This window comes from Pecten maximus, chromosome 1 (assembly GCF_902652985.1).
Source record: "Pecten maximus chromosome 1, xPecMax1.1, whole genome shotgun sequence".
Lineage (NCBI taxonomy): Eukaryota > Metazoa > Mollusca > Bivalvia > Pectinida > Pectinidae > Pecten > Pecten maximus.
Window position 1 is genome coordinate 18,711,902 of NC_047015.1, and position 16,094 is coordinate 18,727,995.

General features: G+C 34.8%; 1 protein-coding gene across 1 annotated transcript in view; it reads right to left on the bottom strand.

The window, feature by feature from the left end:
- LOC117326981 (neuropeptide FF receptor 2-like) overlaps positions 1-14,852 on the bottom strand; it is a 55,492-nt gene extending 40,640 nt beyond the window's left edge. The window contains exon 1 of the mRNA XM_033883787.1: positions 14,073-14,852. Coding sequence (XP_033739678.1) covers positions 14,073-14,406 — 334 coding nt within the window. The 5' untranslated portion in view covers positions 14,407-14,852. The remainder of the gene's footprint in view (positions 1-14,072) is intronic.
- Between the last annotated feature and the right edge of the window lie 1,242 nt (positions 14,853-16,094).

The window sequence follows — 16,094 nt, forward strand, 5'->3', positions numbered from 1 at the left end:
TTGCTCTTTTGATTCTTCTTGTAACGTCTCCCGACTCCGTTACATTTCCGCTATGTAAGTACGAATGCATCTGTTGCACTGAATACGGTAAATTATGTTTATTTAACATCAACTAAGGTGTGAAATGGATAAAGCATCATTCGTGCCCTTGGACTGCTTGTGTTTTCCTGTATAGGAAATACTGAACATAAAGGAGACACATATCTTACTAAATGGAATGCCTCCCTGGTCGTATTGTAATTGAGAATTGAGGTATTTAGCTGTAGGGAATATGTCTCTTTTATTTCAAGTGCAATGGGAAATGCTAGAGTTATGTGGCGGATATTGCTTTGTGAAACAGAAGATGCTCACCTTCCGGGACACAATGTCTTTTTTCATTTGGAGGTCATATAAATACGCATTATTATTCGTTTTTGTTTAAGTCTATCGCAGTTTTATTTATTTAAAATATAATTAGCTTAAAATGTCTGTTTTGTTCACACATCATTATTATGTTAACGAAGGCGTTCACTTCAATGATTCAACGCGATACCTGCTTAGGTTTGTTTGTATATCATAATTCCTAAAATAATGCTTTGTGCAAAGAAGGTACCCCCAATATCATGTAAGCATCAAGCTTTTTCCAATATCTAGTTAGATCGACCAGTTTTTTAATTGATTACAAGTCAGACGGTCACGGGATTCAGCTGTCCTGTAAGTTAATCACTTCTGTCTCCTGTCATCTGCCATCGACGTGCCAGGACTATTTCAATCAAAGAAACAAGAAACGCCAGACAGTTATTACTTAATCATTCATTCTAACAATCAGCAAATGAAGGTAATTTCATATTAAACTACTCTAATATTCCGCGCTAACGTTTCCCGATGGTTGATGTCTGATCAAATACATTATCTTAAAAGTAAGGGCGCGTGCAACATTTTCCTCGGCCTTTTTATCAAACCATCGCTTCACAATTATATCCTTACTTATCAATCATACTTTAAGTTTAATTGTCTGACAAGTTAGATGCAGGCTCATGTGTGGAGAGTTGTTAGTTGAATATTTTGATGAAAAGTACATCATTTTATTGGTAGTCATACAAACCGGTTCGTCAGCAAGATTGTCTACAATCAACTGTCACAGGTCGTCAGCATGATATTCTTTAAACCACTGTCACAGGTCATCAACATGACAGTTTATAATCCACTGTCACAGGTCGTCAACATGACAGTCTATAATCCACTGTCAAAGGTTATCAAAATGGTAGTCTATAATCCACTGTCACAGGTCGTCAGTATGACAGTCTATAATCCACTGTCAAAGGTTATCAACATAGCAGTCTATAATCCACTGTCACAGGTCGTCAGCATGACAGTATATAATCCACTGTCAAAGGTTATCAACATGACAATCTGTAATCTACTGTCACAGGTCGTCAGCATGACAGTCTATAATCTACTGTCACAGGTCGTCAAAATGACAGTCTTTAATCCACTGTCACAGGTTGTCAGCATGACACTCTTTTATCTACTGTCACATGTCGTCAACATGACACTCCTTAATCTACTGTCACATGTCATCAGCATGACAATCTGTAATCCACTTTACAGGTGGATAGCATGGTGGTCTAGTCTTTACTGCCAGAGGTCATCAGCATGACTGCCATAGGTCGGCAGTATGACTTCTTCAATTTACTGTCACAGGTCTTCAGCATGACAATCTGTAATCCACTTTACAGGTGGACAGCATGGTGGTCTAGTCTTTACTGTCAGAGGTCGGCAGTATGACTTCTTCAATTTACTGTCACAGGTCTTCAGCATGACAATCTGCAATCCACTTTACAGGTTGACAGCTGTCCAGTCTTTACTGTCAAAGGTCGTCAGCATGTCATTCTACTATCTACTGTCACATATCCTCAACATGAGATTCTACTATCTACTGTCACATGTCGTCAGCATGACAATCTGCAATTCACTTTACCGATGGACAGCATGACGATCTACAATAGACTGCCACAGTTCGTCAGCATGACATTCTACGACCTGTCACAGCTCGTCAGCATGGCAGCCTAAAATTGACTGTCACATGTCGTCAGCATGGCAATTTACAATACACTGTCATAGGTTTTCAGCACGACAGTCTACATCTACCTTCACTGGTCGTCACTTAGCCTGTCTAATGTATGTTTAAAGAAAAAGCAAAGGGAACAACCACTATGCACAATATTTCTATAAGGTTTGGTTTTGGATTGAAGAAAATAAAATGGCTGACACCTGCATTTTATTACAAGTAGTAAATACGGTACCATACGCTAGATATTTTACAAACTTTGAGATTTGATTTGGTTTTGTTTAAATTGTTTAACATCCTATCAATATCTATGATAATTTAAGTACTACCTTCCCTGTGTGCGAGATTCTTGGTGTGAGAGTTTTGTGTTTGGATGTTTTGGTATGTTTGTGTTTGTAGTCTACATAGGGTGGAACTGATGCAGCCTGTGTAGTGTTACCTCACTGAAGCACCCGATCGATCACATCATGCACTTACCAAAAACGCTGACCGCTAAATAGGGGTAGTACTACTTTATAGTATATCTCGACAAAGGGATATCGCCGAAGGTCGCAACAGTGGACGCTCAATTAAAAGCCCAAATTGTGGAAATGTCCAGGGCGACATCATAAAGGAATAACAAATAGGTTATAGTCTGTTAAGTTCACCTTAGTTTTAATAACTTTAATTAATTTGGGCCCGCCCATCACGCCCTGGGAAGTGTGGACCATATCATTCACAATTTTGGTTGACCTTTGACTATGAAAGAAATCAGTAAAATTTCATTAAAAATGAATAGGAGGATTCTGAGAAGAAGCCGAAGATGTAAATTGTTTACAGATGTACGACGGACAAAAGGCGATAATGATAGACTCCGTTTAAGGTGACCTTGAATAGGAAAAACAGAAAAGATAATAGCCAAAATTAAGTCGCGTCATACTAAATGTTTGGTGCAATCTTTTCTTTCTATTCTATTTACATTTTTTCCTTATGTCTTCCTTGACCAGCCTCACTTTGGACCTGTATTTGTCCGTTAACTGAAATGCTACCTCAGTATACTTTGTTGCCAAAATGAGAAATAAAAGTAAGATTTTTTTTTCAAAACCTACGCCAAAAGCTGCCATGTCTTTGATGTGAAGGCTCTATAGTGTAGCTCTTAGCTGGATAATACGCCAATGAATTAATGTATGTAACAACCATTTTGGTTTTGTGTGGCAAACATTTTGGTTTTAACCAAAAAAAATAAATAAAAAAAGTATGGATTTTAGAATTTTATTGTACGAGCATGAATAATCAACTGCGCCAATTAATGTTGACAGTGGTCCCGGTGGCTCGCTTGGTTTGTTTAATGTCTGCCTTGGGGAAGCGGGGGTATAACTATCCAAGTTGAAATTATTCACAGTATGGAAATTGAGAAATCGTAACACTTTTACGATGGAAGCGTTCAATAAAGTTCTTGCTATTTAAAAGCGCACTTACTTTTCCTAACAATCTCACGAGCCATGGGACAGCAGATACATTAATATTCTAACGTCCTACCTCCAGGTAACTTAAGTATCACTTAAAAAAAAAAGAAGTGTATTTCATATTTTTTTAAATGATAAATCCTTTCTGAACGCTAAAGATTGTAAAAAAAAAAGTTTGGTAAATTGAGGTTAGGCTTTTATCATTATTGATGAAAGCGTGTGTTACACTTACATTTTATGGACCTTGACTTTCAAGATTAAGTCCCTTTATCTTATCAACTGCGAACCCTGTTTATATCAACCATCCTTTGTGTAGTCAACCACATATGCCTAAAACCTTTTCGTCGATACACATTCATTTAATTACCCATAATTAAGACAAAGAGTCGGACTATTAATTGTTAAAACTCGTATCAAAATTTAAATACCAACGGATCTGCCATTTCAAAGGCAGCTTTCATTTATTTATATGAGTGTCTTGGATTCAAAGAATGTGTTACCGTTAATAAACATTTCCACGCCTCTGTGAGAATGCCCCTTTGACGGTGTTAATAATACATGTTTGATATGGCTACACCCGACATTCAAACCTGTGAATTATGGTGAACCAGATGGTTTTAATAAGCAATTAAGACTATCATATGTAGTACGTTAGAGCACGCAGTGGAAATTTGTGTTTAATTATGATGCTTTTAACGAAAGCATTTATGTTGAATTGTATAAAGAGCCATCCTATTGTACCTTTATCATTCACATATTTATATATATGTATGAGTCAATACTTTCCATATGCCTTTTCTGTGAAAATTGAACTGTATCATTTAGATATATTTATCGATACCTAAGTAATTATCTACATGAACTTAATTGGCCTTAAGAAGTCAAATGTTGTTTTTTTTTGTATAACATCAAACATAATCATAAGTTAACTGCGAGTACAATGTATAAGAGTTTGCAACTCAGTACAAATATAATGTTTCTACTCAGGACAGAAAAATATCAATATATTTTTATAACTTACCCAATCGTTTGACAACATGCACATATATTGACAATATGAACATTATGGCCTGTTTACAGGCTCAATTTTATTTGGTTTAGAATTGTTTCACGTCCTATCAATTGCTATTGTGATTTAAGGACGGCCTCTCCTGTTCGCGAGATGTATTCATGTGTTGGATATGTGCGTATTTTTTATTTATTTTAATGCAGGCTGTGGTATGTTTTGATTTGTTTCCTTGTAATATTCCAATATTAGTGCTTCCTCGCTAAACAGAAGCAGAAACGACCATTTCATAGATTCTGGTATGTCTCAACCAGGGGAGAGAACAATAAACCTTCTTAGAAGGGTGAACGCTCAATTAAAGGTCAAAGGTCATTTGGCATTGTGATCAATAGTGATGAACTCTTCTGTATGTCATTTTAAGATCACTTGATGGAGTCTATAGGGAAAGTGATTATTGTGTCAGTGGTCGAAGTCCGAGAGCAATAAAACAGCGGTCGATTAACAGTACCGAGGGTCAAATATTCTGGACTATTGTACAGACACCCATGATATACTTGTTTCGACTTTCCTGTAGGTCCTGAGGTCACCATCACTGCCGTCTGTTAGTGTTGACATCTAAGTGACTTAGACACTTGAAAGGGTAGGACTGAATTCCGAAACGTCACAGGGGTGTTCAATAGTTCGCACGTGACCGTGCAATAGTCATTTAAGCCGTGCAATAGTTCAAAATATACATTATGCGTATAGATAAGGAAAATCAAATGCATTATTTGTAATTATCTAAAGCCAGTTAAACTCGCCATCTCAAGGTAATTGTAACTGCAAAAATGATTTACTTACCATGTAAGAATATTTTATAACTATAAAGAACATATTGTTTCTATCACGATTAAGTATAATGTTTTGATTAAGACATGGTTAAGAGCATTTCTTGATGTGCCAAAGGGTAACATAGTACGTAAAGGCTCGTAGTGAACTTTCGTATGATCTGATGTTACATTAATGATTAGGTAATCTTTCGTATGATCTAAAGTTACATTAATGATTAGGTAAACTTTCGTATGATCTGATGTTACATTAATGATTAGGTAAACTTTCGTATGATCTAAAGTTACATTAATGATTAGGTAAACGTTCGTATGATCTAAAGTTACATTAACGATTAGGTGAACCTTCGTATGATCTAAAGTTAAATTAATGATTAGGTGAACCTTCGTGAGATCTAAAGTTACATTAATAAGCAGGTAAACTGTCGTATGATTTAATGTTCCAATAATGATAAGGTAAACTTTTGTATGATCTAAAGTAACATTAATGATTAGGTAAACTTTCGTATGATCTTAAGTTACATTAATGATTAGGTGAACCTTCGTGAGATCTAAAGTTACATTAATGAGTAGGTAAACTTTCGTATGATCTCATGTTACATTAATGATTAGGTAATCTTTTGTATGATCGAAAGTTACATTAATGATAAGGTAAACTTTCGTATGATCTAATGTTACATTAATGATTAGGTGAACCTTCGTGAGATCTAAAGTTACATTAATGAGTAGGTAAACTTTCGTATGATCTAATGTTACATTCATGATTAGGTAAACTTTTGTATGATCTAAAGTTACATTAATGATTAGGCAAACTTTCGTATGATCTGATATTACATTAATGCTAAGGTAAACCTTCGTATGATCTAATGTTACATTAATGATTAGGTAAACTTTCGTATGATCTAAAGTTACATTAATGATTAGGTAAACTGTCGTATGATCTAAAGTTACATTAATGATTAGGTAAACTTTCGTATGATCTAAAGTTACATTAATGATTAGGTAAACTTTCGTATGATCTAAAGTTACATTAATGATTAGGTAAACTTTCGTATGATCTGATATTACATAAATGATTAGGTAAACTTTCGTATGATCTAATGTTACATTAATGATTAGGTAAACTTTCGTATGATTGAAAGTTACATTAACGATAAGGTAAACTTTCGTATGATCTAATGTTACATTAATGATTAGGTAAACTTTCGTATGATCTGATATTACATAAATGATTAGGTAAACTTTCGTATGATCTAATGTTACATTAATGATTAGGTAAACTTTCGTATGATCGAAAGTTACATTAACGATAAGGTAAACTTTCGTATGATCTAATGTTACATTAATGATTAGGTAAACTTTCGTATGATCTGATATTACATAAATGATTAGGTAAACTTTCGTATGATCTAATGTTACATTAATGATTAGGTAAACTTTCGTATGATTGAAAGTTACATTAACGATAAGGTAAACTTTCGTATGATCTAATGTTACATTAATGATTAGGTAAACTTTCGTATGATCTGATATTACATAAATGATTAGGTACACTTTCGTATGATCTAATGTTACATTAATGATTAGGTAAACTTTCGTATGATCGAAAGTTACATTAATGATTAGGTAAACTTTCGTATGATCTGATGTTACATGAATGATTAGGTAAACTTTCGTATGATCTGATGTTACATTAATGATTAGGTAAACTTTCGTATAATCTGATGTTACATTAATGATTAGGTAAAATTTTGTATGATCTAAAGTTACAATAATGATTCGGTAAACTTTCGTATAATCTGATATTACATTGATGCTAATGTAAACTTTCGTATGATCTAATGTTACATTAATGATTAGGTAAACTTTCTTATGATCTGATGTTACATGAATGATTAGGTAATCTTTCATATAATCTAAAGTTATATTAATGCTAAGGTAAACTTTCGTATGATCTGATATTACATTAATGATTAGGTAAACTTTCGTATGATCTGATATTACATTAATGATTAGGTAAACTTTCGTATGATCTAAAGTTACATTAATGATTAGGTAATCTTTCGTATGATCTAAAGTTACATTAATGATTAGGTAAACTTTTGTATGATCTAATGTTACATTAATGATTAGGCAAACTTTCGTATGATCTAAAGTTACATTAATGATTAGGTAAACTTTCGTATGATCTAATGTTACATTAATGATTAGGCAAACTTTCGTATGATCTAAAGTTACATTAATAATTAGGTAAACTTTCGTATGATCTCAAGTTACATTAAAGATTAGGTAAACTTTCGTATGATCTAATGTTACATTAATGATTAGGCAAACTTTCGTATGATCTAAAGTTACATTAATGATTAGGTAAACTTTCGTATGATCTAAAGTTACATTAATGATTAGGTAAATTTTCGTATGATCTAAAGTTACATTAATGATTAGGTAAACTTTCGTATGATCTAAAGTTACATTAAAGATTAGTTAAACTTTCGTATGATCTAATGTTACATTAATGATTAGGTAAACTTTCGTATGATATAATGTTACATTAATGATTAGGTAAACTTTCGTATGATCTAATGTTACATTAATGATTAGGTAAACTTTCGTATGATCTAATGTTACCTTAATGATTAGGTAAACTTTCGTATGATCTAATGTTACATTAATGATTAGGTAAACTTTCGTATGATCTAGAGTTACATTAATGATTAGGTAAACTTTCATATGATCTGATATTACATTAATGATTAGGTAAACTTTCATATGATCTAGAGTTACATTAATGATTAGGTAAACATTCGTATGATCTGATATAACATTAATGATTAGGTAAACTTTCGTGTGATACGCTTATGCTTAATACGTGTACTTACATACTGAATTTTTCAAAAGTTGTTAGTCGTACCAAACCAATGTAATAAGAAAATCAATCTGATCTCAGCATATGCTTCGTTAGGTCATGTAGAAGAAAATATCAAATCCATCAACAGTTGTTCGTCAAGCAAGACTATTTATACCAAGACGCTCGGTACAACTGTTTGAGATTACACCTATAATGGGTTCGCTGTAGAGTGTTAAGATTACTACCAATTCCATCAGACAGATTTGATGTATTTTGGTTTTAGTGTAATGTCACAAGTACAAATCAATGTAGATTGTAATTACAAGTTAATTTGTATTATGTTCCTAGTCTTGTGCTGTACATATACATGCCAATGGTGTATTGTAATATGAACTTACCATGTCTATTTATAGTAAAGTCGTGTGTCTTTCCTGTGTGATCCAGTGGCCGCCTTGTGCAACTCCATAGAAGGTGTTGTTTGTCTCTTATATGTACGATAGAGTGTGAAAGTGTGAGAACGCATGCAAAAGTGAGTGAAAGTTAAATGACGTCATTTACAATACTGCGAACGTCGCAGTAGGTCGTGAGTCGTACAAAGCAAAAGACATATCCTGTGGGGTCCTTGCATTAGCTCTCTGACATGGGTTTTGGACGACTATTTTACCAGACTGGTGTTTTGGAAGGAACTTATGTATAAACTTGCAGAATAAAGTTGCATTTATATTATATCTGTCGATTAAAAGTGATTATCCAAAAAAAAAAATTATAGGTCGACTCGGTTGGTCATATAAGGTTATTGTATGTATACTATATATTTAAAATACCGGCTAAATTGGCTACACCTATTTGTCATGGGGGTTTTATGTACTCTGTTTGGTAACGTTGCCGGAAAGGACCAGCAAGACAAATCACTATTAAGTTGTTTTTCTCTCCTTTGACAGTTATGACAGTGACGTACAATGACACATGATTCAATGTGTTATTTTCATTCTTGTTCCTGTCAGTTATCTTAATGCTTTCTGAGGAGACGGAAATGGAAACGCTCACGCTTAACACCTAATCATGTTCCTTACATAGATATACATAAATGATATACATTATATGTCGCTGTTACTTAGTGAGGTTAGAATAGCACAATATATACTTGTGAGTATTCTGTCCTTCTGTTGGCTAATTTGTTGTCATATGAGAATCCTTCAATTTCACCGTACCTCGATCTTTATAAAATAACCATCAGCGCCAACTCCCAATTTAACTGTATAATAAGCGTGTTTAAATCTCCCAGTTAATTCCATATTGACAGGACAATTCTTAGCGATTTTCTTGACAGATTTCGATTGCTGAAGGAAAATATCAGGGACAGCTTACACTTGAAGTATGTGATAGGCGTGATGACTTCAATTTTGCGATTGTCTAGATAGTAAGAACACGGGGCTCGAGAGATGCAGTGAACTAACCCTGATTTGACTTAGCTTTGCATATCGGAAGACGCTTACTTATTCGGCACACCAGGTCTCCTTTTGTGTGTACCTTTTCCAGGGGCTACATGTACAGTTCTTTGCCCTCATTATATTGATTTTAAGGTAGAATTACGGTTTCGTTATTATTTTGGTATGTTTTGTTGTTTTTAAAACTATAAGCATTTAAAATATATTTTGAGTACTAATTTTCTTACTTTCGGTTTTCATGCTTTAATTTATATATTCCTTCGTTTTGTATAGCGTTTAAAATAATTTTAAACATATTTTAAACATTTACGGTGTTTCAACTCTCTATCTGTCCTTCAGAGTTTACAATTACGAGATCCAAAAAATATGCTCATATAAAACCTTGTTTTTCGAATATCTCGTATCTTAAAAAAATGCAAAATAACATTACATTGGATTCCGAACCATGTCGGAATTAAATGCAACGAACTTGCTGACCGCCAAGCAAAACATGCATTAAATCTGCAACAAACAAATATCAAAATACCATGTACAGATTTCAAACCTGTAACTAGTTCTGCCACCAGAGTAAATGGCAGCAACGCTGGTCTCTCGAGATGAGCAACAAACTTTTTAAAGTACTACCAAAACTTAAAACATCAACACCAAGTCGGAAGGATCGTACCCTACTCATTCGTTCCTTTTAAAACGAGAAGATCCACCAATATGTTATGCATGTGATGCTCAATTCACAGTGGATCATTATTTAATTGAATGCTCCGATTTCAAGCACATTCGTGATAAATACTTTCGAGTCTCGGATATGAAAACCCTTTTTAGTTCCGCGGATTCGAAAACAATATTTAGCTACTTGAAAGAAATCGATCTATTCTATAGACTTTGGTGTCTTTTACGTTACTCTCTTTGACGTTCTATTTATATAACAAAGTTCACATAATCTATTAGTACATATATATATATATATATATATTACCATTTTAAACCAACTTTTTATCATAATGATCTAAATATACAATACGAATGCTTTTAAAAATCTGATTTTAACGTTAAAAATAAAAACGATAGTATATTGTTTTGCCCTAAATGACCCTAGTTGTCGATGGGCCGTAAAACATAAACAAACAAACAAACAAACAATTCAACGGGTACGTACACGTGGTAGGCTAGGGTAATTTTTTGTGGACATTTTGAGGGTAACCCTAATATAAACCGAGAGAAATTGATGCGGGGCGAGGTTATCAGTCATAATATCCATCTTCATAAAACTATTCTGTAATTATTAAACGCCGACAGCTATCATACAGGCACACAGGGCGGCGAACGGACATTTGCTTTTAGGTTTTTATTTGAAACGAGTAAGAGAATAAGATATTCAAAGCTCCTTAAATATGATTTCTACTTTTATTTTACAGCATGCCTTTTTTAGTTGTGTTTCCTCCACCAACTGATTATAAACTTTATTTGACCGATTTAACCATCTATCGGTGAAGGGTCTCATTGCTAAAGAGGCAGCCGCCGACACGAGGTTGCCAATGCTGTCTTAGGAATGGTCACAAGCATTTTATTTATTGTCGCGTGAGGACAAGCCTCAGTACATCGAATGTTATGAACCGTTCACCGTTTATAACACGTCGTATAGGATTCCAATGATCTGCATCCTACAGGAGATAGATTCTTAGTCTAAAACCACTCTTCGAAATTGTTAAGATTTTCAGCTATCTGAAAGCTGTCTGTCTGCACCACAAGACATCATACGATAGCTACATTTATTTTCACATACTAAGTCATCTGACCTGAAGGGCAGGGATGACGTTAAGTCAACGTGCTTCTCCCGTCCTCATCTTCCGTACGTAAAGTTTTCGCGTTTCACTCTTGAGGTTCTGTTCAAATTTGCCTCTAATGATCCTGAGCCGATTCCTAAAAATGTTATTATTTCTCCGATCGGGCTGAAATCCAAGATGCCCGCCATCATGAAAAAACACATTTCAAACTTCATCTCCAGTTCCACTGGTGCCATTAGGATTGTTATTAGTGGAAATATAAAGGAGGAAAGCCACCAAATTTCTGTTATATCTCAGCCTCGTAAAAACTTCGACTAGGCAGCTACAGTGGCATTTTGTAACATGGTTGGGAATTGATTGTTTTCCTATTTCCTATTTGAAACTTCTCAAGTTCCACTAGTGTGAATCAGATCACACATGCCTTAAACGATCCTGAGATGTTTCTGACCAAGTGTTTTTTGGGTTTGTTCGAAATCTAAGGGTCCACCATGGTCAGCAGTACCACTAAACTTGCTACTTGCTATATGATATATAATCAATATAATCTTTATATATTTAACAATAATTGCAAAACAAGGTATATCAACATGTATTAATCACGCTTGGTGGCCCTGATGAAAGCGCGTGCGGGGTCCTAGTGTCGAAAGAAACCGGAGTTCCCAGGGAAAACCCACGTGATCGGGCAGGTGACTCATACGTCCGATCCGATCATGTATACTAGAGGTACTAGGGTCTTAAGTCAGATGGCCGTTTACTAACTTTTGCTCGCTATTTGTTGACCCGATTGACCTTTTCAGTGTTGATAGTTTAAGGGACATACATTCGTTTGAATATTTTTTTGTCGCCAGAATGAAACTTTATTAGAAATATGTACTTTTTCCAAATAGTAAAAGTTATAATCTTTGAACTAATTCGACATTTTTACTCTCAAGGGAAACCGAAGCGCCTCAAGTGTTAAATCATAAATATTCTCAATTCGACCCGAATTATCACTAATTACCGCAAAGGGAGACGGTATTTTTGTACGAAACGCCATTTTTCTGTAAATGTTGACGTTACTTTCATTACTGGTAGGCATCAAAACTCATATAATCCTCCTTCTGGCATAGATTTTATCAATAGAAATTTTGCACGATTCTGATGTCCGAGCGAAGGAATGCCCCTTTTAAAATGTAATTATAATAGTAATAATTAATGAGACAAATAACAATCTACATGTCATTAGATTATATGTTGCCATCGTCTTATGTCCATCATGCATTAACGTTGTCCTGCGAACATCATAACTTGAGTAACTTAGTGCAGCATTTTATGAAACTTCGTATGTAGCCTTATGCATTATCATTTAGATCTCAGCTGAGTTTGACAAAAGGACAGGATTCAACTTTAATGTGCAGAGTTATTGTTCGTTGTAGCTGATTACCATTTTACACTATGACTATGATAACTTGAGTAAACGACTAAATGTGAAGAGATTTTGATGAAACTTGGTATGCAACCTGATATTATTAGGATCCTATACGAGGTCAATAATAGAACCGATTTGATCGTGACATATAGTGTTAACTCACTTTGCATTTTCTATTACGACTGATCTGAGATATGACCCTATGCTGCTTGAATTTAGGGTCATGATATTGGGCCAGTGACATTCCGGGTATGAAGGACTACACAGTTATTCAAATAAATGACCTTGACCTACTTACAAGGTCTCAGAGGTCATATATGTTAAAATCGTTTTAAGTTTAAAAAGTAAATATCATCTATCAGTATACATATCTTAACTTATGTTACTAATAAGGCCAATGGACATCTTCTTATATAAACCACATTTCTTGTTTTCCCGGATATTCTGAAAACAAACAGCAAATAGTTCATCCATCAGAAATAAAAATTCAGGTTGACCTTTATTTTGAAGGTGTAAAAAATGTACAGCACGATCTCGTGGGAGATAATTACCTCCTCACTCGATATTTCCAGACATCATTTTTAAACGGTTCATTTCCTTTGAATGAGTTGGGTTTTCGTGTCATCATGACGGACAAAAGTTGGCAAACACTTCTATAGAGTAAAAAGCATTTGCCAAATACAGCAACGAAAATGCCAACTCATTTGTCTATGGCCAGAGCCTATTAAACATCATAGACAGCAAAATGAGGAGAGGCGTGTTCGTATACTGCAGATACACATACATGTATGCTAATACATGTATGTTCATTTCCCTTACATGTTCATTAAGGACTGCTGAACGTTTACTTAGCACACAAGTATTAGTAATGTATTCTTCATGCTTTACATATTTCGTTTGTTTGATGTTGTTTCGTTTTATACCCGACCTCACTCACTACTTCTGACCCTAATGATCGTTTCAGTGTTGATGGACCGTTAAGAATCTTAACTAACTAAATAACATGTCCAGAATCAGAGTTTAAGATATTGATATTTTTGCAACCGATGTTTCGATACACAATTTATTTTTATTCATTCCTTAGCACAAATGATCTCAAGTATTGCAGTTGGGGAAGAATATCTATTTTGGTCCTTATATGTCTCCTAAATAAAAGACAAGGAAAGCTCCCAGATTATTTAGTGAGCCAATCAATAAAATCAATACTATAGTATTACCAATCATACTAGGAACTAATAAATATTGCCTTAGACACTTACCTGTGTAGATGTTGGTCAGCAGTGTAATGGGCACGCAGAATATAGCTACTAAAATGTCAGCCACCGCAAGATTGACAATGAAAAAGTTTGTAACCGTGTGAAGCCAGCGATTTCTCCAAATGACAATGACAACAATTAAGTTTCCAAAGAAAGCAAAAAGAAAAACAAGAAGGTACGCCATGGTGTAGACGACAATAATAGGCGTGGCATGTTGTAGAACAGGAAAGTACCTCTCCGTGGTATTGGGGATGTAGAGGGTCTTGTTGTCTGTAATTAGTCCCAATGGTACTACGGAAGTGTCTGTAGTCCACTCCACATCTGTAGAGTTGATCATCGTGATAGATCTAGAGATATTATCATTAAGTCCAAATATAAATATTCGCACCTTAACAAAGTATGCTATATTTGTTTTTCCGAGGTACGTGAGAGAGAAGTTAGGTGTACCTTAGTGAAAATAATGTCATCACTCTAACATCAGCCAGCTGACTGCACCGACTGCTGAGCGCCTGTTCAAGAATCTATCGGCAATCATTTTGTATATGTCTATCGATTATTGACCGATCGTCCTCACGCGCGGTAACACTCCATCTTAGCGGCGCTAGGATCTAATAGAACATTAATCAACTTGGTTCTTATCATTGGTAAACTTATCATATTTTTGGCTCGAACTAATGCTATCTTTCTAGAATTGAACTTACAACTTTGAAATTCTTGCAAAAATCTTCCCCAAATAGATCTGGAGCAAGTTAACGATTGTAAATCTGAACCATGTTGAAACACACAAATGACGGCTGTCTGTTAAGAAACACGGCCTATCCAGAGGCACGTCAGCAGCATAAATCTCGCGAGCGTGTAAGCGATGTGCATTAAGCTTCTGACTGGTTTACTAACCTGCCAGCGATTTAGGTTGTTTGATACAGGCAAAATAGCACGATAAATGACTGTTGTAGTTGTTGTAATCAGTTTTTACCAGTCTTGTAAACTGAAGTATATGCTTTGTATTTGTTAATGATTTTTTCAATTAGTCTTAATTTGCCGATATCATACGAGCATTGCTCATCGTTCCAGTACGCCTCGTTTCAGCGGCACTATTTTTTGTGAGTTATGACGTGTTTTGATTTATTTTGTTGTTGTTGATATGTTGTACGGACTATAAATATGGAAATAGGTGGTCATTGACGATATAAATTGGAGCCTTTTTTCACTTTTGTTTCGATTTATAGATTTATTCCTATTATATTTGATGTGACAGACTAGCATTAATTGCTGACCGACAAAATATTCCTATAATCTTGATCTAGGTCAATACGTCCGTCTTCGTTATTAGCCATTAGTAATTATTTCTCAGTATACGGAAATATTAATTCCTCAAATGTATATTCTGTCCTGATAGTAATTATATCCCATGAGCAGTTTCCTAGCGGAATGACTGGTTCTACCCGCTGTCAGTATAATCCGTATTATTTCCACTATCCAAACTAGAGAAACACGAATGTCTCACAGACACAAACACTACAACATGTATCTCACACATAAGGGAGCCCGTCCTTAAATGACCACAGCTGCTTGACAGGACCTAAACACTTCCAAAATGTTCAGCGCTTAGCAGAATTAGTTTCTCCCATTTGTGTACTTTATTTTGGTTTTCATATTGTTTACCGTCCTATCAACAACTACAGTCATTTTATAATGACATCGGAACAGGACTATTCGGGTCATCCCTTACCACTGCTAAGAGTCATGCTAGGCGAATTAATTAGTATCACATGGTATGGAAACCCACAGTTTTCCTCAGATGGCAAAACTCAAAATCTAGATATGATGGAGTTGCGGGAGGGTTAGGAGGAAAAAGTGTTGATTCAGTTCACTAGTCGTGGAATGAGACCATGTCAATGAAATATGTATCTTGTGAATTATTATACCTAGATTGTTAATGATTTATGTTTAATGAGTAATTATGTAATTTCATATACGTGCGGTGATCGATGGTTATGGGAATTACACCTCAATTTACGTAAGAAG